At 48.9% G+C, this 24,472-nt stretch overlaps 1 protein-coding gene across 7 annotated transcripts; it reads right to left on the minus strand.

Annotated features, from left to right (window-relative positions):
- nfkb1 (nuclear factor of kappa light polypeptide gene enhancer in B-cells 1) lies at positions 1-24,036 on the minus strand. Of its 7 annotated transcripts, none has more exons than XM_076986523.1 (25): positions 23,696-24,036; positions 23,496-23,618; positions 22,660-22,694; positions 21,797-21,875; positions 19,348-19,382; positions 18,875-18,973; positions 15,830-15,978; positions 15,365-15,528; positions 14,748-14,906; positions 13,534-13,638; positions 11,412-11,503; positions 11,134-11,272; positions 10,307-10,453; positions 10,124-10,222; positions 9,753-9,938; positions 9,490-9,631; positions 8,956-9,070; positions 8,479-8,680; positions 5,890-6,059; positions 5,423-5,525; positions 5,043-5,179; positions 4,557-4,614; positions 4,311-4,477; positions 3,640-3,772; positions 1-2,796 (listed from the first exon to the last, which is right to left on the minus strand). In XM_076986523.1, the coding sequence occupies exons 3-25, from the start codon at positions 22,687-22,689 to the stop codon at positions 2,624-2,626; spliced, it is 2,883 nt and encodes a 960-aa protein (XP_076842638.1). In that variant the 5' UTR covers positions 22,690-22,694; positions 23,496-23,618; positions 23,696-24,036; the 3' UTR covers positions 1-2,623. The 7 variants fall into 7 exon arrangements, with proteins under 7 accessions (XP_076842638.1, XP_076842603.1, XP_076842647.1 ...); XM_076986488.1 differs by having other exon boundaries at positions 19,348-19,385; XM_076986532.1 differs by lacking the exon at positions 23,496-23,618 and having other exon boundaries at positions 23,862-24,036.
- Between the last annotated feature and the right edge of the window lie 436 nt (positions 24,037-24,472).

The following is a 24,472-nucleotide window of genomic DNA, read 5'->3' on the forward strand; positions in this document are numbered from 1 at the left end:
TACAAGAAACAATTTTATTATAAAAAAAGTATTACAATAAAACCCCCCTTACAAAGCAACTTTTTTCCACACCTGTACACTGTCTTACAGGAACAGGTATAAATTTCCTACAAAATACAGTGCCAATCAAACCTTTGGTTTGTGTTTCTCAGTGGGTTCTGTCGCTTCCGTGAACATCAACACTATATGTAAAAAGAAAAACAGATCGACTTTGCAATAGTAGAAAGCACTCCTGCCTATCTGTACGTCAGTTCAGCAGTCTATGGGTGAGAACAGGTTGACTCCCAGTTTATATCCAGGCGAATATGATTAAACCGTCCAACAGAGCAGAATGTACAACTGGACTGAATAAAGCGGAGGCCCGTGGGAGTGTTTGATTAATAAGAGTTCCTTGCAGCTATCCGATGGTGTGGAGCAGGGCTGACCCTGGCAGCCATCAGACCAAGATCGGGCAATCTCGGAGTAAAAGCAGATGACAAATAAGTCAAACACACACACACACACGCACACACGCGCGCCTTGACACCTTCCGGTTCAGGTTAGGGGGAAAACAGGTGAACACATATAAAAACACAAATATCCTAGATATATATACCGTCTACATCTTAACAACGGTTTTCTTGTGCAGCTTCGTATTAATCGTTTTCTGTTTTTAATCAGGCCCCATTTCCATAGTAATGGACAGGCATGGGTCAGTCTGACCCATACGGATATCTTTCTTTCACACAGTCTAGCCATCACCAATCCCATAAACCTCGCAGTGCAAAGGCTGAACACCAACCCTTGTTCTTTAATCCTAACTCTCATTCTGTAATCCTAACTCTCATTCTGTAATCCTAACTCTCATTCTTTAATCCTAACTCTCATTCTGTAATCCTAACTCTCATTCTGTAATCCTAACTCTCATTCTTTAATCCTAACTCTCATTATTTAATCTTAACTCTCATTCTTTAATCCTAACTCTCATTCTGTAATCCTAACTCTCATTATTTAATCTTAACTCTCATTATTTAATCTTAACTCTCATTATTTAATCTTAACTCTCATTATTTAATCCTAACTCTCATTATTTAATCCTAACTCTCATTCTTTAATCCGCTGTAGAGCGAAGACGAGACGGTGCAGTCAGTTTCATTTGGACGGCGCGCCAACAGCAACGCAGACTGAAATACGACTCAAGACCGCAAGCGTCGCGTAACCTTTGAGTAACAAAACCTTGAGAGCTGCAAGATTTTCGAAACGAGACCAAAACCAAAATGAGAAACAGAAACAAATTTCCTCTCAGAGCTTATGAAGTTCGGTGTGTAAAGCGCCCCCCCCCCCGGCATAAATCACCCTTTCATCAGCGCTCACAGCATCGTCGCAGAAGGTTAATCGTTAGCACCAATAGTGGACACACAGCCACTCAACACTCCACGAACGCAGCAGTGAAGATGAAAAACACACGGAGGCTGCTTTAAACGTGGCTCCACGTTCATAGCAGAGAAAACCTCCCACCCAAAAACAAACAAACAAACAAACAAAAATAAACCCCCAACAACATAAAAACTATTGGTCCAGAGGCGCCACAAAGGTACGAGGGATCGATGTTCGTGCCCTTCTCTGCCTACACCGCGAGATTGTGGTTGTGATTATGCGTTGGATGCGACTCTTTGGTAAACAGCTGACAACACGCGTTTATCATCGCGTTCACGCGCTCGCGTTTACGCGCTTATCGTCGCTTTCACGCGCTCGCTTTCACGCGCTCGGAGAACGCGGCGTCCATGAGGCGGGAAACACTGCAAACCACGTAACATTACCAAAGATTATGACATTAAACAAGCCCTGAATATTCAAACTCTTATTCACACACAATAAGATGGCAAGATAGAGCTGCTTGCTTTGTAGGGAGTCAGATTATTTGGGTCAGACAGTAAACGAGGACCAGAAACCTTCCTAGTTTACCAAGAGGCCAAGATTAATACCTATTGACACATTATAATCTATTCAGACAATAGGATTCATATCTCTTCAGATATTACAATTAAAATCTATTCAGACAATAGGATTGATATCTATTCAGATATTAGTATTAATATCTATTCTGTTGAAACAACAGGATGGGTGGGGTGATGAGGTACTCCTTACATCACCTTTTGTGAACCAACAAAATATCACCAGTATCTCCTCAGTAATAAAATCAAAAACAAAGACACAATCGCATGGAATAATAACAATTCAAGCAATTAAAAAAAAAAAAAACCCTGAAAGGTTCAACCAGGTGCATAGTGAGATCAAAATATTCATCTACGCAAACACACGATCTATGTAGCCTCGAGCTACAGCACTCCTTAGTTCTTCCACGACCTGCGTCATAGGTACGGCCCCGAGCTTCCAAGACGTCACGGGAACTTGCGAGGCGTGTCCTGGTATTGCGTGGCGGCTACGGTGGCTGACAGCTGCTCTGGGGTTCCGGGGTCACAGGGGGTAACTGCGTGGTGTGGGGTAAAGGACGTGCGGGCATCTCCAGAGTAGAGGGTACAGATTTTAGGGCTAGGAGTTCAGAGGTCGATGATTGAGGGCTTTGGCAACATAGCTGAGTGCCCAGCTGGCTCTGCAGTGGAACGGGGTGAGAGTTCAGGGGTCAGGGTTCAGTGAGGGCGGCGGGGAACCCTGGGACTGGGTGTGTGCAGAGCGAGTCGGTCAGGATGAGGCTGGGTCTCTGAAAGGACTCCACGCCACTGTCACAACCTCCACCCTCGTCTCCCGGAGACATCTTAAGGTCTCGAAGTTCATCAGACAGTCCACAGTCTGGAGCTGGGAGAGAGGGAGATGAGGGACAGAGAAAGGAACAGAGAGAGAGAGAGAGAGAGAGAGAGAGAGAGAGAGAGAGAGAAAGAAAGTCAGCATTAATTTCAAGAAATCTTGCCCATTTTTAAAGATCTATTAAAAAGATGTGAAGACACATTGTGCAGTCTGAGGATATTCCAGAAGGGGGTGCTATTGGCACTCAGGTAAGGGCAGCATGAATAAGTTTCAGCCATGCGTCGTCCTTGTTTACAACAGCGCTAAAGAAACAAAATCAAAAGCGATTCACTGCCCGTGCAAAGAGCCTCCACGTGTTAGTCAATTCTCATACCTCAAAACACAGCTCACGATGAGTCAAACCTTCCTCTCTATCTATAGGAACAATGAGCAGGTCGAGTTCAAACGTAAGAGAAGTCACTCCCTCCTACACCTACACACGCCTCCACGCCAGATCCGGGTTTGGGCTGGACAGCGCCGGCCTCTTTTGCGCGGTCGGTACACCGAGCAGCTCCACCGAGCTGTCGGTTCTGCTTTCCTGGGAAAACCCCTCCCTGTCTCACGGGAACTACGCTGTCTCTCTGTCTTACGCACACACACACGCGCGGCGGCCACACGGGAACTACGCTGTGTGTTTCGGCTGTCCCTCGGCTAGGGAAACCCCGGCTATGACACGCCGCGCTGGGGTCAGGCGAGGTGAAGCACCGTGGCCGTCTGCTGACAACAGCTCAGAGACAACAGGCCACTCTGTGTGTGTGTGTGTGTGTGTGTGTGTGTGTGTGTGTGTGTGTGTGTGTGTGAGGGGTGTGTGTGTGTGTGTGTGCGTGTGTGTGTGTGTGAGCGGGCGGGCCCTACCCGAGAGCGGTGGGGTGGCGTGTGTGCTGACAGTGTCCTCAGACATGCAGTGCTCCTGTAGTATTCGCACCGCCCCGCTGTTCCCCACGCTCTTCAGGCCGGCAAGAAGCTCGCGAACCGTCCCGCCTGACACCTGTGGGGGACGGAGAGAACGCCACAGCCGTAGTCCGTTAAGAACACGAACACACACACACACACACACGCACACACACACACACACACACACACACACACACACACACACACACACACACACACACACACACACACACACATCTCTCCATCAAGCCTCTAAGCCTCTTTATTTTTGTTGAAAACATCAAGCATTCCTGCCAGTTAAAAACTACACATCATTTTCATACCAAACACTAGCATTGTGAATGAACAGCTACAAACATAAATGTAACTTATCCAGCAGTTAAGGGCTACTTAACAGTACCAACGAAACTGTATTAAAGCCTGTTAACAGGGTGTGTGTGTTTGTAATAGGTGTGTGTGTGTGTGTGTGTGTGTTTGTTTGTAATAGGTGTGTGTGTGTTTGTTTATTTGCATGTCTGTGTGTGTATATTTGCATATGTGTATATTTCTCTGTGCACTACAGTGTGCGTACGAATGTGTGTAAAGTGACTTTGTGATACACGTGTGTGTGTGTGTGTGTGTGTGTACAGTACCTCATAGCTGTCCAGCAGTGCGCTAGCGGGCCAGGGACACAGGCGGAAGGCGTTGGTGAGGACGCCCAGGCCGAGCGCTCGTGCCAGGTTCTCCCAGCCGCCTGGACACTCCTCCACACACTGACACAGGGCCCGCTTGGTGTCCACTCCCAGAGACCGCATGTCCCCTGCCCACAGCACACGCGCGTTAGCGGCCACACTCCCCCCCCCGCCACGTGAGAAACGTGAGACTCCACCTCACCCTACCTTGTGGCTCCGCGGTGATGCTCGGCTGGTACGGTTCTCCGTTCAGGATCTCACGCACCTGCCGACGGAGCGACAAAAACGCAAACGTTATGCAAAACCACGTGAGACGTGACTGGGTTTTTCAGGGGCGGGGAGACGATCGCGACCTTCCAGTCGGGACATTTTGGCCCACGACACGGTCCAGTCGGGCAGCACCCTTCAAACAGGAAGCAATCCCGCTCTGGCGTGTCACTCATTTACACGCATATTTCGCGTCATTCGCATTAAGTGAGACGTCTTCCTCAGAAAACGCTCTCTGTACAGACCACGACGTATTTCCACACATACAGAGTGACTAACACCAGTGTCGGTGTTCGCTGTTAACCAACAGCGCCCACGGTGTGCGTCGAGCGTACGGTCATGCGTGTGGCCGTGCGTGAGGTCATGCGTGTGGTCGTGCGTGAGGTCGTGCGTGAGGTCAGTCTTGCCGCGCAGTTCCACTCTCACCTGGGGTGACGCGGCCATGTTCAGCGGGGTGGTCCCTGGAACGTAGCCTTCGTCATCCTCATCTTCCTCGTCCAAAGCACTGCACTCCTCGTCCCTGAAGAACAGCGGCTCGTAGTTTTCTTTATGAGGGTCCGCACCTGTGACAGACGGGGGGGGGCAAGAGTTTGTGTGTTTTTTTTTTCTATGAAGCAGATTTAGAGTCATGGAATCATCGTGAGTCTGTATTACACGAAGACGTTTGGAATTTCCGCACTTTGCCAGGTTTGGAGACGAAGGACTCTGATTTTCACATGGGACAGCTGAGCAGTTAAAAGAGCCACACACACACACACACACACACACACACACACACACACACACACACACACACACACACACACCTGCAGCCACAAGGAGCGCGCTCAGCTTCAGGGAGCCCCGCCCTGCTGCGATGTGGAGGGGGGTGGAGCCATTATATGTTAGGCTGTCCACCTCAGCTTCACCCTGCATATAGAGAACACACACACACACACACACACGCACACACAAACACACAAACACACACACACACGCACAAACACACACACGCACAAACACACACACACACACGTGCATTGTGACTAAATCAGATAGCACTTGCAGTATGATGCACCTTAGTTCACACTAGTACAAGGTAAATATTTCAGGGGGATTTCCCAGTGAAACGTATAAGCATTACTGCCACAGATGTTGCTATGACTAAACAAACAACAGTTTTCATCTAGATAACCACAAGGAAATACTGTCTAGGTTTAAAGAAAAAAACCCCCACAATGTCACAGATGCGTTTGTGTTTTGACACACGTGTAAACACGCAGCGAGGCTGTACCTCCAGAAGCAGGCAGCCGGCCAGGGAGACGTTGTCCTGCTCGGTGGCTAAATGAAGGGGTGTGCGTCCACTGGTGCGTTCCTGAACCTCGGGGCTGGCCCCGCCCACCAGCAGGGCCCTCGTGCTCGCCAGACTGTTGGCCAACACGGCCAGGTGGAGCGGACACAGGCCTACACACACACACACACACACACACACACACACACACACACACACACACACACACACACACACACAATATTACAAAGGTCAGCATGTTATCACTAGCATCTGAACTCATTAACAAATGGTTCCTTTAGCCAACACAGTTCACAGCTTTAGCCACCAAACCCACAACTGGAGCATCAATAAACTGAGAGTAATGATGATGAAAGTTTCGCCATTAATGAATCATTGTTCTGGTACTCGAGCACGGAGCATTTTTACAGACCACGGAATCTACTATCAGGAACTGGTGACGTCTTTACGTTTCGTACGACGGCCAGAACGTCAGGAACTAAGAGAAGGGGGGTGAAGTTTCCTGTCCATTTTGAGGTGAACGACCTTCAGAGAAGCTTAAGTGAAGCTTACTGGACGTCCCACAGGCGGCCATGACAGAGATCATCACAGCCAGTGCTACAGTCAACAGGAGGAATCATCTACACCTAGTAGACGTTCACTCCAAAGTTCACTCCGTACACACTAACTCCACAGACAGAGTTCACTCCAACTCTGTGGTGGGTACGGCCAGAGTGTGTGTGGTACAGTACCGGCTGTGTTGGGTACGGCCTGATTGTGTGTGGTAAAGTACAGGCTGTGCTGGGTGCAGCCAATGCTGGGTGCAGGCAAAGTGTGTGTGGTAGAGTACAGGTTGTGTTGGGTACGGCCCCAGTATGTGTGGTAGAGTACGGGCTGTGTTAGGTATGCCCTGTGTGTGTGTGTGGTAGAGTACCGGGTACCGCCCGAGTGTGTGTGGTAGAGTACAGGCTGTGTTGGGTATGCCCTGTGTGTGTGTGTGTGTGTGTTAGAGTACAGGCTGTGTTGGGTATGGCCCATGTGTGTGGTAGAGTACCGACTGTGTTGGGTATGCCCCGTGTGTGGGGTAGAGTAACGGCTGTGTTGGGTGTACCCCGTGTGTGTGGTAGAGCACAGGCTGTGTTGGGTATGCCCCGTGTGTGTGGTAGAGTACAGGCTGTGTTAGTTATGCCCCGTATGTGTGGTAGAGTACCGGCTGTGTTGGGTATGGCCCGTGTGTGTGGTATAGTACAGGCTGTGTTACTTATGCCCCGTATGTGTGGTAGAGTACGGCTGTGTTGGGTATGGCCCGTGTGTGGTAGAGTACAGGCTGTGTTGGGTATGCCCCATGTGTGGTAGAGTACCTGCTGTGTTGGGTATGCCCCGTGTGTGTGTGGTAGAGTACAGGCTGTGTTGGTTATGCCCCGTATGTGTGGTAGAGTATCGGCTGTGTTGGGTATGGCCCGTGTGTGTGGTAGAGTACAGGCGGTGTTGGGTATGCCCCGTGTGTGTGGTAGAGTACAGACTGTGTTGGGTGTGCCCCGTGTGTGTGGTAGAGTACCGGCTGTGTTGGGTATGCCCCCGTGTGTGTGGTAGAGTACAGGTGGTGTTGGGTATGCCCCGTGTGCGTGTGTGGTAGAGTACAGGTTGTGTTGGGTATGCCCCGTGTGTGTGTGGTAGAGTACCTGCTGTGTTGGGTATGCCCCGTGTGTGTGTGTGGTAGAGTACAGGCTGTGTTGGTTATGCCCCGTATGTGCGGTAGAGTACCGGCTGTGTTGGGTATGGCCCGTGTGTGCGGTAGAGTACAGGCTGTGTTGGGTATGCCCCATGTGTGGTAGAGTACCGGCTGTGTTGGGTATGCTCTGTGTGTGGTAGAGTACCGGCTGTGTTGGGTATGCTCTGTGTGTGGTAGAGTACCGGCTGTGTTGGGTATGCCCTGTGTGTGTGGTAGAGTACCTGCTGTGTTGGGTATGCCCCGTGTGTGTGGTAGAGTACCAGCTGTGTTGGGTGTGCCCCGTGTGTGTGGTAGAGTACCGGCTGTGTTGGGTGTACCCCGTGTGTGTGGTAGAGCACAGGCTGTGTTGGGTATGACCCGTGTGTGTGTGGTAGAGTACAGGCTGTGTTGGGTATGCCCCGTGTGTGTGTGGGGGTAGAGTACCGGCTGTGTTGGGTATGCCCCATGCGTGTGTGGTAGAGTACAGGCTGTGTGTGTGGTAGAGTACCGGTTGTGTTGGGTATGCCCTGTGTGTGTGGTAGAGTACCGGTTGTGTTGGGTATGCCCTGTGTGTGTGGTAGAGTACAGGCTGTGTGTGTGGTAGAGTACAGGCTGTGTTAGTTATGCCCCGTATGTGTGGTAGAGTACCGGCTGTGTTGGGTATGGCCCGTGTGTGTGGTAGAGTACAGGCTGTGTTGGGTATGCCCCATGTGTGGTAGAGTACCGGCTGTGTTGGGTATGCCCCGTGTGTGTGGTAGAGTACCGCTGTGTTGGGTATGCCCCGTGTGTGTGGTAGAGTACAGACTGTGTTGGGTATGCCCCGTGTGTGTGGTAGAGTACCAGCTGTGTTGGGTATGCCCCCCGTGTGTGTGGTAGAGTACCGGCTGTGTTGGGTACGGCCGTTAGCTCCAGCGCTGCTCTGTGACGTAGCAGTAGCTGCACCATCTCTCCGTCCTTCTGCTGAGCAGCCAGGTGGAGGGCCGTGTTACCATGGCGATCGGTGAGTGTGAGGTCAGCTGCAGCTGCTAGTAACGCCTCCACCGCCTCCTTCTGCTGGGTCACCGTCGCCAGGTGCAAAGGAGTCTGGGATATGACATCAGGACGTTAACTCTCTTTCATATATCACATAATCGTACCAAACAAGCGCGTTGGTGCGCTGGACTACACACAGAATATGTGTGTCTTTCACGGTGTGTGTGGTGTTTCACATCGTCATGTGGTGAGTGAGTGTTGTAGGGTGCAGAGTGTGTGTATGTGTGTTTGCTTATGTACAAAAAAGCCCCAAGTAGGAAAAGAAAAGCAACTAAATAAATGAGTAACCAAGTAACAATGTGTGTGTGTGTGTGTGTTTGGAGTACCTGATAGAGGTGATTCCTCATGTTAAGTACATCATCTCCAGGGAGAGCTGTAATAACTTGTGCTAGATTCTTCACTGCATCAGTCTGACTGTGGATCACACCCAAATGCAGCCCACTGCAGGTAAACACACACACACACACACACACACACACACACACACACACACACACACACACACACACACACACAAATACAGCTCACTCTCTGGGTCTCCTTAGCCCCATCTAGGAGACCCCGCCCACCACCCAGCTGGAGACCCCGCCCACCACACAGCTGGAGACCCCGCCCACCATACAGCTGGAGACCCTGCCCACCACACAGCTGGAGCTGGCCTCCTCGTGGAGGTCAACGTTCCCACAGGTTCCTGCACGTGCCCTCCTGCGACACCCTGGTGTTGGTCAGTCAGACCGCTGCCCCCATTAAGGAGGGGTGAAGGATTGAACACACACCCTCTGGTGCTGGTCTACTACTGGGTCCAGCCTGCATCGGGACAAACGCCCCAGCCTCAGTGCGTGTTGGGCCAGGATACGCACGTGTCACCGTTCTCATCCTGAGCAGCCATCAGGGGGCGCTGTGGAGCCAAGAGTTCACGAATGTCCCCGTGTATCGCGTAGTTGAAGAGGGCACGTGCGTTTCTCTGAGCCAGCTTCACAAGATGAGGTTCAAACACACACTCTGGAGGGGAAACACACACACACACACACAGTTACAGCTACTGTCACACAACCTCATCCTCACAGGGCTGACGCAGATCGGCGAGCGGGTCTCCATCAGACCACGCATCCCCTCATCTCACCTGCAGGTTCCAGCTCGCTGTGTCCAGACCCAGCCCGGTCCACGGGCCTGCCACCCTCACTCCTCACCCCCGCCTCGGCGAGCCCGGCCCGGCCAGCGCCGCGCACCGCTCCCCCTGATCCAGGATCATCGTCCAGATCATAGTCGCTGTCTTCGTCTGTGTCTTCCACAGGTCCCTGACCGGTTCCTAGGACGAGAGTTGAAAGGTTCGAACCGCAGTCGCTAACACCATCAAACCTCATCACATATGCTCTTACTTCAGCGCTACCAAAACACTCCCACGCTTGCCCAAAGCTTCAGTTTTCACGAGTATTTTACAGACTCTCTTTCAGCTGGACACCATAAGCGGTGATGGACAGGTCAGACACTCACCGTGCTGGACACCGGCTCCTCCCCCACCCATGGAGGGCGAGTAACTGTAGCCTGAGTTAAAGTTGTTAAAAGTAGAAAAACCCTGATAGTGGTAGTGACCTAGACAAAAGACACGTTTTTAGAGGTTTTTCTGGTGAGGAAGGTTTCGTGAAGCCACGGTGACGTGAACGCATGCCCAAGTACCTCCGCCTCCCCCCGTGCCGTGCCCGCCCCCGGCCGTGGGACCGCCCCCCGGGCCTCTGTACATGTTGCTGGCTCCGCCCCCTGCGCCGCCGTAGTCTTGGAAGTTGGGCAGGGTCTTCTGCCTCTTTCTCTGCACTTCCTCCTTATCTATCCAAAGAACACAACACTACTAAATAAACAAAAACAAACAAACAAACAAACAGGCCGATTTACACCTATGCTTCTACTGTTAATGGTCAGAAAGAAAAATGTCATGTAGACTTTTACAGTTGGTGCTATGTTCTGTGATTAAATGAACGAACTATAAATACATATGATCACAGTGGTACAGTGGGCATTCGATTGGTATATAAACATTTATGTATATAAAAAATCGTTCAATACACTACAGTATGTTTTTGTTTTTGACTTTGAGCAGCAGAACTTTAAGCGAGACCTCACAAACGTAAGACGCGTCTCTGACGTCACAGGTAGCTAATAAAGGTTATCAGCGTGGGGTTTGGTGGGATGCCGGGAAACGCGCCGCTTCTTCTGGCCACATCAAAGCACTCTCCTCGTACGAGGGTGGGAAAGATGTTCCATGTTCGTGCTCCAGGTATCAGATAGACTGACAGGACGTGGGGGCGGGGTTTAATTTTCCGTCCCTGGCCTGTGGGTCAGAGGCGCGTGGACGTGTCGAGGTGTTGTGGTGGTGGTTTTTTTCCACCTATGATCTGCAGGTGATTCGTGACGGCCTGTGTCTGGTGCGTTCGTGCGAGGAGTCCATTTGGTTTGGTGGTGTTAAGCGCAAGGCTGGTGCTGTGTTTGGATTGGGTGTGTTTTTGTACCTATGATCTGGGGGTGGTAGGTGAAGGGTTTGGGTTCGCTGGTCTCGTTGTCCGACTTCCTCTTAAGCTGCACAAACACGGAGACGGGTTTCTGCAGGTTCTGGTCTCGGTACTTTGGAGTCTTAAAAACGATGGCAAACTGTGTGAAAGAAAAAAACCAGCCAAGTCAGCAAAAGTCAAATCCAAGTGGTGATCTCAGGCACGAGAGTTGAGCTCTGGTGCGAGAGTTGACCTCTGGTGTGAGAGTTGACCTCAGGTGTGATCCACAGGTTACTCACCTGCCTGTGGACGTCGGTCGGGGAGAAGTCGCCAAAGGCCTCCCAGGCGTTACCGGTCTCGTCATCCTCGTAGAACCGCACCTGGATGTCATCTGGCCCCACCATCCCCCACAACGACAACGATAACAACAACGACATCAGCACAGATCAGCCAGGAACCCAACAGGAACTGAACTAGGACATCACTTCCCCCCTACAGTTGGCCATGCCTGCATGCACCACAAACACTCATTTGAATATCCCGCTAATTGGAATTCAGGCAGGCGTTTACGCTCGTCACGGCCACAGAATATAATCAAACGTTCCACACCACAGGACAACAACAGGAATGTTGACACGGCTCTGCGTGGCAGCACGTCCACACACACAAAAATCATATATATATATATATATATATATATATATATATATATATATATATATATATATATATATATATATATATATATATACACACACACTCACTGGCCCACTTTATTAGGGACACCTGTCCAACTGCTCAATAACATGTCAGATCAAATCAGCCAATCACATGGCAGCAATGCATTTAGGTGTGTAGATATGACCAAGATGATCTGCTGCAGTTCAAACCGAGCATCAGAATGGGGCAGAAATGTGATTTAAGTGACTTTGAACATGGCATGGTTGTTGGTGCCAGACGGGCTGGTCTGAGTATTTCAGAAACTGCTGATCTACTGGGATTTTCACGCACAACCATCTCTAGGGTTTACAGAGAATGGTGCGAAGAGAAAATATCCAGTGAGCGGCAGTTCTTTGCGTGCAAATGCCTTGTTGATGCCAGAGGTCAGAGTTGAATGGCCAGACTGCTTCGAGCTGATAGAACGGCAGCAGTAACTCAAATAACCGTTATAGTCATTATAACTGAGGCATGTAGAAGGCATGAACAGGAAACTGAGGCTATAATTCGCACAGACTCACCAAAATTGGACAATAAAAGATTGGAAAAAAACGTTGGCTGGTAGGGTCAGAATTTGGCGTCAACAACATGAAAGCATGGATCCATCCTGCATTGTATCAACGGGTCAGACTGGTGGTGGTACTGTACTCTAATAGCTTCCAGATTACAACAATTGGTGGTAGGTGGATGAAACATATCACCCTACTCCACTACACTACACTACAAGGAAGAAACACGGATGTGACAGTTCAGGTTAAACCAGAATTCATCGTAAACCTGTCAGAACGAGTGGGTTGTGTGACACTTCCGGGTGAAGCTACTGGGGCAGCAGATGAACGAGAAAGAGAAACAGAGAGAGAGAGAGAGAGAGAGAGAGAGAGAGAGAGAGAGAGAGAGAGAGAGAGAGAGAGAGAGAGAGAGTTCGCATGAGTGAAACAGAGAGTAGGAGAGAGAGTGTAAACCAGAAGGAGTGAGAGTGAGAGAAATATATGCAAAGAAAGAGAAACAGTGTGATCTTTGACTCTTCTCATTTGTATGGCGTGGGGAATTCCCCTCTGCTGCACATCCATGTGGATGGACTTCCTCCACGAACGCCGAGCGCTATGGGTCAGAGTTCAAGTGTGCGTCTTGTCTGTGGTTAGACCCTACACATCCCTCGGGTGGTGCCCACCGTAAGAACCCTGGAACCGGGCGTGGAACCGGGCACGCCCAAACGGTACAGAGACAGCACAGCCTGCGTTTGTTAAAAGTATCACCACTTTGAGTGACTAGGGACCTTCACATTCTTGGTAAGCGTTTTTGTGGTAGGAACACAGGGGAATATGGGAAGACCGATAACATTTACGCTGATTCCTTGAGAGAGAGAGAGAGAGAGAGAGAGAGAGAGAGAGAGAGAGAGAGAGAGAGAGAGAGAGAGAGAGAGAGAGAGAGAGAGAAAGCAAGAGACAGAGAGAGAGAGAGACAGAGAGAGAGAGAGAGAGAGAGAGATGGTCTGTCTTTAAGCCTCCCTCCCACTGGCAGTTACCCATGAAGCCCTGAACATAAAGGGTATCCTGAATATCAGGTATCTCAGGCCTGCATGGTGACTGCTGTCTCTAAACCTGATCCCAGATCAGACGTTCTGCTCTGGGAGGCTTTGTGGCCATGGCACCACAGAGGTCCACCCCTGATCCAGCAGCAGTGCTGGGCCTGAGAGACACTCACCTTTCTGGACTTTGTCACAGAGCAGGTAGACCTCCTCGCCCCCGGTCACACAGCCGGCTGTGCGGTCCATGCGGACGATCTTCAGGTTGGAGGCGTTTGGGGCCTCTGAAAACGAAAAACAAACAAATAAATAACAAAAATTACAGAAGAGAGAGAAAACAAGTGACAGAAAATGAGAGAGTGAGAGAGACACAGGAATTTAGATACATTCAATGAACAAAATGGTTCCCACTTAACGACAAGACAAACACACAGATAAGAAAACTCATGAGAAAACTCATGAGGCAAAGCCACAGACAAGACAGAAAACCCGTGAGACATACACACAAACACGCCAGAAAACTCACGAGATATACACACAAACACGCCAGAAAACTCACGAGATATACACACAAACATGCCAGAAAACTCACGAGATATACACACAAACACGCCAGAAAACTCACGAGATATACACACAGACACGCCAGATGGGCCAAGAAACAGAGGCAGAAATCGAAAGTTTCACTGAGTTTCAGTGAAGCAACGAAACAAGGGAGAGAGAGAGAGAGAGAGAGAGAGAGAGAGAGAAAAGAAAAGCGAGAGAGGGTTTTCAGCTTTCTTTTCTTAATCCCCCGACTGGGCACGCGAGCAGAGGAAACCATGGCAGACTTGCATATGTAAATGTCGATATCTCACACGTTTCCCCTCCTCCTCATGTTCTAGCACTTCCTCCTCTTTATTACTCATCCCTTCTTCCCTTCCTCATCCCCCGTTCCTCAGTACTTCCCCACCTGAATACCAAAAATGCTGTCAGATAACTGGGTACTGAGTCCTGATTTAGGGACTGATTCAGTACAGTCGGTATACTCCAGAATTCGCTGCCTCTGTCTGGAATGGGGTGTGTGTGTGTGTGTGTTCCGACTTTCAGAGCATCTGATTGCTTTTCAGTTGTACCATCTACTCACCGTAGTCATTACATAACAGTTTGCTCAGCCCAGACATAACAGGAAGTAATTTATAATACTGTATTATGCCAGGGGGTTGTTCCAGCAGTCTCCTGTATTAGTGTGATTGTAGTGTGTGTGGTAGTGAGAAAGTGGCTCTAACTTAGTGTTCACTGTTTGCTAAGCTTTCTTTGCTGTTCGCACACACACACACACACACACACACACACACACACACACACACACACACACACACACACACACACACACACACACACATGTACGCACTGCTGTCGTAGATGGGCTCGGAGATGACCGGGTCGAGCCTGCGTGTGAAGCCGCCCTCGCCGTCGGGGAGGAAGGCGGTGAACATGAGCCGCACCACACTCAGGTCCATGTCCTTGGCCTGGTGGACAGCCGCGTGCTTGATCAGGTTCTTGTGGTGCTCTGGAGAACACAGTCGACGCAGAGCCGGATCAGCACATTCACGTGCACGCTCATGTATGCTCGTGCACGATATTGCACGCTCACGCCCACACGCTCTCGCACTCTCACGCACGATCTCGCACACACGCTCTCAAGTTCACGCACGCTCTCACACTCGCGTGCACGATCTCGCACGCACACTCTCACACGTTTACGCATGCTCACGCACGTTCACACTCTCGTGCACGATCTCGCACGCTCACACACGCACGCTCTCGCACTCTCACGCATTCGCACTCATGCACTCACACTCTCACGCACGCTCTCGCATGTTCACTCTCGTGCACGATCTCGCACTCTCACACACGTTCACGCACACTAGTGCATGCTCTCGCACGCTCATGCACTCTCGCGCACGCACTCTCGTGCACGATCTCGCACATTCACGCATGTTCTCGCACGTTGGCAGCCCGTCCTACCTGTCAGCTCCCTAGGGATGTGCGTTTCCCCAGAGAGCGAGTCTATCTCGGAGTGGATGGAGACTCCGTAGTTATAACCCAGCATGTAGGCCTCACTCATTCTGTCCTCCAACGTCTTACTCACATTCTTCTTGGTCACATGCAGGATGCCCAGATTAGGAAAACTAGGAGACAAAACACACACACACACCAAATCATAAAACACACAGCCTAGCCGTGTGTGTGTTTCAGCGATGCCCTCGTGAGGGTCAGTGTCCAAAAAGACTCCCTTTCCTGTCCTTTCCAAACACACTGTTATTAAAGTTCTGTTTCATTTGTTTAATGTAAACAGTCAGCGATTTCCCCAACAGAAGACTAGTACTGGTTCCTTAGGCTTTCATTCCTAAATAGAACCCTATGCATTATGTGGTGAAGCGCTCTTCCAAACGGAGGCGGGGTTTATGGGCCAGTGGGCGGGGTCTGTACCTGATGGAGGAGTCTTTGGGCTGGAGGTCGGCAATGCAGATGCCCTTCTCACACTGCTTTCCCACAAGGCTATGCGCGTGCAGATTGGGAACCTTAGTGTTGGTCACCAGCTGAACCACAATCCGGGCCAAGCCTTGATAATTACAGATCTGATAGGGGGAAAAGATGCTTTATTTCAATGCTTTTTGGTGCCAGCTAACTTGGTTAGCCAGTTAACCTCGACAATGAAATACGTTATTTTCTTTGACTAGCTAACCTAGTTATGTGGGCAGACCCTGGAATAAACTCACTACCCATGAGGTTCATTTGGAATGGATGAACACATGAAATGCACTAACTGAAGATCCAGCACACGTATCCAGCTAACTGAAGAACCAGCACACGTGTCCAACTAACTGAAGATCCAGCACACGGGTCCAACTAACTGAAGATCCAGCACACGCATCCAGCTAACTGAAGATCCAGCACACGGGTCCAACTAACTGAAGAACCAGCACACGTGTCCAACTAACTGAAGATCCAGCACACGTGTCCAACTAACTGAAGATCCAGCACACGTGTCCAACTAACTGAAGATCCAGCACACGTGTCCAACTAACTGAAGATCCAGCACACGTGTCCAACTAACTGAAGATCCAGCACACGCGTCCAACTAACTGAAGATCCAGCACACGCGTCCAACTAACTGAAGAACCAGCACACGTATGCAACTAACTGAAGATCCAGCACACGTGTCCAACTAACTGAAGAACCAGCACACGTATCCAACTAACTGAAGATCCAGCACACGTATGCAACTAACTGAAGCTCCAGCACACGTATCCAACTAACTGAAGATCCAGCACACGTATGCAACTAACTGAAGCTCCAGCACACGTATGCAACTAACTGAAGAACCTGCACACGTATGCAGCATTTATTGTCCCTCTTCTGAGCGTTTTCTGGAAGAGCTCTGAGTGTGACACAAGTGAATGTTGAAGAGCATCTAAGGAGCAGCAGATGGGGGATTCCCCCACTGGCGGGGCGGGTGGGCTCACTCTGCTCCCCTACAAGTCCGGTCTTATGTCATCTTCTTAGAGGGGTGCTCTGTGATGAAAGGTGTCCTTCCACACGGGGCGTGGACCTGTGATGTGCTCTAAGGGCAAATGCAAACTCCCTGAAGACACCAGACCAAGCAGGACTGGTTTGTGTTGGGGGTAGAGGAAGGCTCACTGTCTGTCGTGATGCCGCTTCCTCATTCGGACCTCGACGAAAAGGCCAGGTCACATGACCCTGGAGCAGAAAGCCTGGTTCTTGGTGCACATGCAGACAGACAACCTCATTACCTCTCTACCTCCCTACCTCATTACCACCCTACCTCATTACCACCCTACCTCATTTCCTCTCAACCTCATTACGTCTCTACCTCCCTACCTCATTACCTCTCTACCTCATTACCACCTTACCTCATTACCTCTCTACCTCATTACCACCCTACCTCATTACCTCTCTACCTCATTACCACCCTACCTCACTACCTCCCTACCTCACTACCTCCCTACCTCACTACCTCCCTACCTCATTACCTCACTACCTCCCTACTTCATTACCTCTCTACCTCATTACCACCCTACCTCATTACCTCTCTACCACCCTACCTCATTACTACCCTACCTCATTACCACCCTACCTCATTACCACCCTACCTCACTACCTCCCTACCTCATTACCTCACTACCTCATTACCTCACTACCTCCCTACTTCATTACCTCTCTACCTCATTACTACCCTACCTCATTACCACCCTACCTCATTACCTCTCTACCTCATTACCACCCTACCTCACTACCTCCCTACCTCACTACCTCACTACCTTGCTGCGTCATCTAATCAGACAGAACACTGGTAGTGAAACAGAGCCCTGCTTTTGGTGTTGTAGGTCCATCAGATATTAAGTCTGAATGTTGGAAGAGAAAAACCCCAGCTTGTATTACACACTCCAGTGCGACAGAGAGCACATTGTGCACACACAAACACGTGTGTGTGTGTGTGTGTGTGTGTGTGTGTGTGTGTGTGTGTGTGTGTGTGTGTGTGTGTGTGTGTGTGTGTGTGTGTGTGTCTCTGCGTGTCTGAGTCTGTCTGAAGTTGAGGGGGCGGACTTCTCGACACCTTCTTTCCCGTCTCTGACGACGACACGGACGAGCTCGCACACGCACACCCACTCCACGAGACTTCCTACTAATTACCAGTGAGACATATCATAGGAAATTCCCAGCCTGCCATTGTAACAAACAGCAACTCTCTCTCTCTCTCTCTCTCTCTCTCTCCATCACACAGTTGTCTTTTCTTCTTCCTTTTTCTGACCCACCAGAGACTTTGTCAGAAACAGCTGGTAAGTCGTGGTGGTTCTGACTGAGGCCAGTCTGGACATAAATTGAGTGACCGAGTAACCAGGCATGAGCGCTTTTAGCTGGAGAAGCACGGGGAGACGTCAGGGTGGCATCAGAGGCTCACGCTCACGTCTCACGAGTCTCATGGTTCACGTCTCGGGCTAATAAAAATATTACTTTGAAACCTGCATGTGCAACTTTACAAAATCCACATGAAGAGAATCAAATGAGTTATAGTAATGCTGCAAAATTATTAATTTGAATAATCTCACAGTTGTTATGTCTATCACTCATATTCACTATCACAGCTGAAGCTCACATTCAAATGCCTTCATTGAGTAATAACGCTCAGTTACCCAGCCAGCCAGCCAGCCCACCGGTCAGACAGCCCACCAGTCAGACAGCCCACCAGCCATCCCGACAGCCCACCAGCCGGCCAGTCAACCAGCCCACCAGTCAGACAGCCCACCAGCCATCCCGACAGCCCACCAGTCAGACAGCCCACCAGTCAGACAGCCAACCAGTCAGACAGCCACACACACACACACACACACACACACACACACACACACACACACACACACACACACACTGCACATCCAGAGAACTTGGAGACATCTGCAATGACTACTCCATGTGTGTGTGGAACTGGTGGGGACCTGTAAGTGCCTTCACCTTGACCTGGGGGTACATCTTCCTGTTCTTCTCGCTGGAGGCACCAGGGAGGCCCCCGTGGGACGGGCCCTCACAGCCATACCGGAACCTGAAGCCTCTCTGCATAGAGTAACCAAACCAATGCTAATTAACAGTACTAATACACTAATAAACCTGAGTAATTCAAGCAATTAATTCAACAGTACAACATGCATGAAAACATTAGTATTAACATCTATGTCATTAATGTGATTCAGCTATGAAACAGGTTGGACTGGGTAGTAATCAAAATGTTAAAAAAAAAGTATTGTGTTGATACTACAGTTGTTCTTTCTGTACTTGTTACAGTACATAATTGGAATCATGTAGAACATATACATTTATTGTTTTTACATACACTGTCAAAAATCACATAAAATGCCGAATGCATCAGAATATTAAACCACGCAGAGCCATCGTTTCCTTTTGGTATGAATTTGTATAGCACACATTACCTGTTTAGGCTGTTCTGTAATCTGAAGATAAGCTCCTTCTAGTGCAACAGAGAACAGACATCATGAGAAAATGTTGCAAAGGTGCAACACCAGTTAAAGTTGAAAATCAAGACCCCGGAATGTGTCAAAGAAAGAGGCTTTGATAAAACTGCTGACCCCCCCCAACACACGCATACACACACACACGCGCACACACACATACACACACACACACACACACACATCTTTCGGTTGTATTGTGGACCTCTTTTCTTTTATCCTATTTCCCCACATATTCTGGGTGTGCTGCAGAGCATGGTGTTAAAGATTTGCAGCGGTAAAACGCGGACACTATTCTCACGCACCCAGACACGTGAGGCACTGGCACCCGTCGAATACACACGTTTGCGTGTGCCGTTCTGAGGCCAGCGTTCGTTTTGGAGAGAGAGAGAGTGTCATACAGAACTACTGGAATGATTTATCATTTTCTGACAGGACGCTTTGAGAAAGCCCTTGTTTTCTTGTTTAGCGTCAGGACGTTTTACGCGCTCACGGAAGGGCTCGTTTCTTGTTAGATAAACCTTCGGCGCTGTGTTCCGTGGCCATTTTGTGTTTTGTGCAGTTGCAGGGCGGTTGAAGTAACCACCCTCTACCCCACCCCCAACCGGGACTGTGCACGTGTACGTGCACGCCCGTGCCTCTTCCGGTGCCGAGCAGGGACGTGGTGCTGACCACATCCTCCACATCGCACGGTCCTGTCAGCCAGGAAGCTCGAGAGACGCACCTGCTACCAGGAAAACCTCGTTGTGTCCACTGGGCGAACGCGCACACACACCGAAGAAATTACGCAAACTCTACCCTGCAGTGTGTATAATGTACACACAATACCCCTGATGCAGCATCTCCTGCTGGGTCTCATTGAGTGGGGGGTGTGTGGGGGCAGGTGGGGTGTGAGGGGGTAACAGAGACGGGCACTGCCAAGCCCTTCTCAAAGAGGGCTCCACACCGCGCCACCCTAGAGTGTGCTTCTAGGTCTAGCGCACACGACGCCACATAACAACGGCTTCATTCTGGCACTTGAGAAAAAGGACATCCGATGGCAAAACGGTATCGTTCTGAGCTCTCTGAGGTAATCTGGATGACATCATACATCTGTGGGGAGGAGCCGATAGGTACAGGGGTGGTGAGTGACCAATGATGTGCCATTATGTAAATGACGTAAATTACAATGCCACTCAACGTGCTTTACAGGAAATACTCATAAAAAAACATGTAAATAATTATAAAAATACAGAATAAAGAGCAAACGAGGACAGCACGATGACAAACTCACTGTAACTGAACATCTGACCAGTTTTAGTGGCAATGACGATAATACATCAAAGATTATTTTAATGTTCAAACCACACTTGAATTTGTTGAATTCAATCACGTTGTGGTATGAGAACCACAGTTAGAAGTGCACTTTACAGAAAGAGAGCCGTGTGAAGTCACCGTTTCTCCTAAAACCCTCTCCGTGAGCTCAGACAGTGTGCTGTGGGCCCCCAGGTTAGGAATTACATCCACTCAGATTAAAACCTCTGAATGGCATTTGGTGAAAGATTCTAATTTGGTGAAAGGTTCAAAGCGTTTACATTTTTTATTTTTTTTGGTAAAAGCTTCCTTAAGCGATTTTGTACAGTGAGGCGTGGCTCAAACGTCTGTCAAATACAGAAGTGAAAAGATCAGAAAATAGAAACGGCCTTGCGTAGAGTTCCTTCACACTTTGTGAGTGCTGTGAGTGTGTGTATAATAAAGTGCTACTTGGGGGGGGGGGGGGGGGGGGGGGGGGGGGGGGTGTTGATTTGTGTAGGCGATAACAACGGAAAGTCATTCATCACCTAATCTACCATAAACTCAATTAATCAGGAGTCATTACAGCTCTTAACGAGTACTTAGGGTGAGTCAGAGCAGGTGTTCGGACACGGCAGTTGCAGAAAGCAAAGCCTTGCCAAAGATCCGGCGGTGAGGGAACAAAGTCCGTCCAGTATACGTTGTTCCTAAGTCAATGACGCATAATGACCACGAAGAAATCTTTAGAAAACCAGTTTTGAACCTTCTAACATGTCCGCAAGGCTCTCCGTGCCATTCCTGGACGGCGTTCTTCCCACCGGCGGACTCTGAAGCCGCTGGATAAAATGCCAGGCGTGAGGTTCAGGGAACCACGCGACTGCGACACTCTGCTGGTGTAAACCACAGGCCTTGCTCGTGCCCTGCCAGTGCTGGAGAGGGTGTAATGCACCAGCTTTTCATTTAAATGCACCACTTTGAGCTTCATTCCAATAGTGTACATAATAAATAAATAAATAAATGGACCGTGACATCCCACAGCTCTGTGACGGGGGCAACAAATGTAATGTCTGCCACTCTGCAGATCACATGACCATGCCGTGATTGGTGGGTGAGCGGGGGGCGCGCGCAATGGCCTTACCTATCCTCGGAGTGCCGGGCTGCGGCATGGCCGTGAATGTCGAGTCCATGGACTGAATCCACGGCTCATAGTCAATGTACTGCAGAGAAGAAAAGAGACATAATGATAATCAGACATATTACTGTTTCACCAGCCTTCTGTAGAAACAAGCCAAAAGCTACACCCCAAACTATTTTCTCAAAGCAGAAACATTTTAAGTTGTTTGTACTCGACTCCTGTGGGTTGGTGTACAACGCAGTGTAACATTTAAAAGCTTCTGAACTGGGCCTGATTAGATACAAAAACTGTTGCACGACATTATAGTGCAAGCTGCAGGGGCCACATGCCAATCACTGGCGCGTTCGCTGCACCGGCACGCAGGACAGGTGGGTAAACGTGGGCATGGCTGGCGGGGGGCACCAGCGCCCTGCAGCGGGCTCTCTGCACGCAAGCCGCGAGCTGGGATCCTCAGCGTCTCTGGCGTTTGATGTAACGTTGAAGGGAAGACAGCGTCGACCACAGGAGGCAGAAAAAAAGTGCAAAACTCGGCAGCTTTCTAAGAGACGTTTCCTGTGATGAGGCTATTATTCTCATAATTAAGAGCTTCCCGAATGTAGCAAGTCTAACAATGTTGCGATTTCCAGTGCAAATGTTGCTTCTGCGCACCAGTTCTGCTGAAGTACTGGAGCTATACAGCAAATTCAGGCCCTTTCATGTTCGAGAGTTGAATTTGCTGCGTCTCACATTCACAATACAAAGACAATACGACCAAACTGAAAAAGGAGAACCATAAACTGGGTGCTTTGTCTGTAGGTTAACAGCCACTGACCACTGGTTAACTCTGCACCATACCCTATTTTCACAGATTTATATAGATCTCTCACCGGTGGTGGGTATGCATCCTCTTCGGTCATGGTTCCTGTGTGGGGAGGTAGGGGTGATGGGGTGTACATGTTAGTTCAAATTTATTTATGGTCATAAAAATCGATTATTTCTTAAAATTAACAATCAACAGCATTTCAACACAGACATTTACTTAACTATGATAATATGCTCACACTATATAAATAATATAGTAATAACTACATAAAGACTTCGGATATTGGTTATACCTGCTTAATAACTCATGAACAATAAGTTCAAATACCGCATCCTACGTTCGCCTACAAAGTTATTAAGTTATTAAATGAAGTTAACGTGCCTGGCTCTTGTTCTTAAATGTTCCAACATATTAAAACCAAAAAGCAGAAACGCGAAAACATAACGAATTAACAAAGAGACAAATAACACTACGCACGAAATGAGAGGCGACATGGGACGAAATGACACTAAAGCAACACACGTCGCCCATAAACACAAACACAATAATGACAAACACTCAAATGGTGCTCGCACAGGTCGCTGCTCAAATACCACACCGGACACGCCGAACTTCACCGGCTCGGTTCTGAGAAGCTAAAACACTTTAACTGATCCCTTAGGCACATATGACCGATTCTGCAGCACAATCTTTCAGATGAGAAGTCCACATAATGAAGAATTAGGTGACACGGTGACGGCAAATCTGTGGCTGACTGCGCCTGTTTCGAACAGCTCGAACAGCTCAAATCTGAACGCGGCAAGTCGAGCTAAAAACGGACTCCGCCGCCGGGCGCGTCCGCGAAAGGGCAACTCACTGCGTTTTATACCACGAGTCCCGTGTGTTTTATCGTATACTCACCGGCCAGCTAAGCCTTGAGGTGCTAGACTGCCTCTTTGGGCTCGAGTTGTGGAGCTAACGCAAGCTAATGCTAATGATAGCTGCATCAGTTCGGTCAGAAGACGGAAGTCGCGCGCTGGCTCGCTGATAAAAAAGAGCAACACTCACAACAAGATCCGCAAAACATGAATAAATATATATATATTAATATATGTGCTTACCTTTACGTGTCCAAGATAGAGGATCAACATGAAATTGTTGTATATCCGAAAAGGAAAAATAATGAATGATAAAAAAAAAACAAAACAAATGAGCTAGTTAGCTAGCGTTAGCCAACTTATTTCTCCATACAGGCTTGTGAACGTGTGTTTGTTGATACACACTTACGGTGCTGCGCTCATTTGAATCGTAGCTAACAGCTAACAGCTTCTTGTTTTAATCGACCTACTAATGGTACTTACAAAGTTAAAGCAGACGCTTCAATTATGAAACCCTTTCATTGTTAATCACCAGAAAATTGTGCCAGAATCGTGTTTGTATAGAAGTTTGACTTCCTTACTGGAAATTCCCTGTGACGTATCATAAGTTTTCTAGCGCCGGGCTTCGTCCTGCGCCCCTTGCGCCCCCTTGCGGTCAGTGTTAGCGCTGCACCTACAGGATTTAATCTGCTTTTAAATTGTAGGTTTAATTGTAGCACAGCAACTGTAACTAACATCTTTACCACCATCATCTGTGCTCTGTATGATATTTTGTGCAAGAATATCTCCTGTGCAAGGATACATGTGGAGCGGTCTATTCAGAGGCTGAAACTGTTTTGCATTTTGGACCACATCCCTTACCAGTACAGGAAAAATATTAACAAGATACTGAAAGTATGTGTGTGTCTTACAAATTTGCAAACCCCAATTCTCCGTGAAATTCAATGAAATATCTGATGTATGTAAATCAGTTAGCAGGACAGTGGCAAATTAAAACATGTTTACAATTATTGTGACTGA

This window comes from Brachyhypopomus gauderio, chromosome 2, assembly GCF_052324685.1.
Source record: "Brachyhypopomus gauderio isolate BG-103 chromosome 2, BGAUD_0.2, whole genome shotgun sequence".
NCBI lineage: Eukaryota > Metazoa > Chordata > Actinopteri > Gymnotiformes > Hypopomidae > Brachyhypopomus > Brachyhypopomus gauderio.

Bases quoted from the DNA above. Each gene is read 5' to 3' on its own strand.
- nfkb1 (XM_076986497.1), bottom strand. From the start codon at position 22,689: ATGACCGAAGAGGATGCATACCCACCACCG. The intron at 10,454-11,133 runs GTACAAAAACAC...TTCTTTGGATAG, and splicing joins CTACCACCCCCAGATCATAG to ATAAGGAGGAAGTGCAGAGA. The intron at 6,060-8,478 runs GTACTCTACCAC...GTGTGTGTGTAG, and splicing joins GGCCGTACCCAACACAGCCG to GCCTGTGTCCGCTCCACCTG.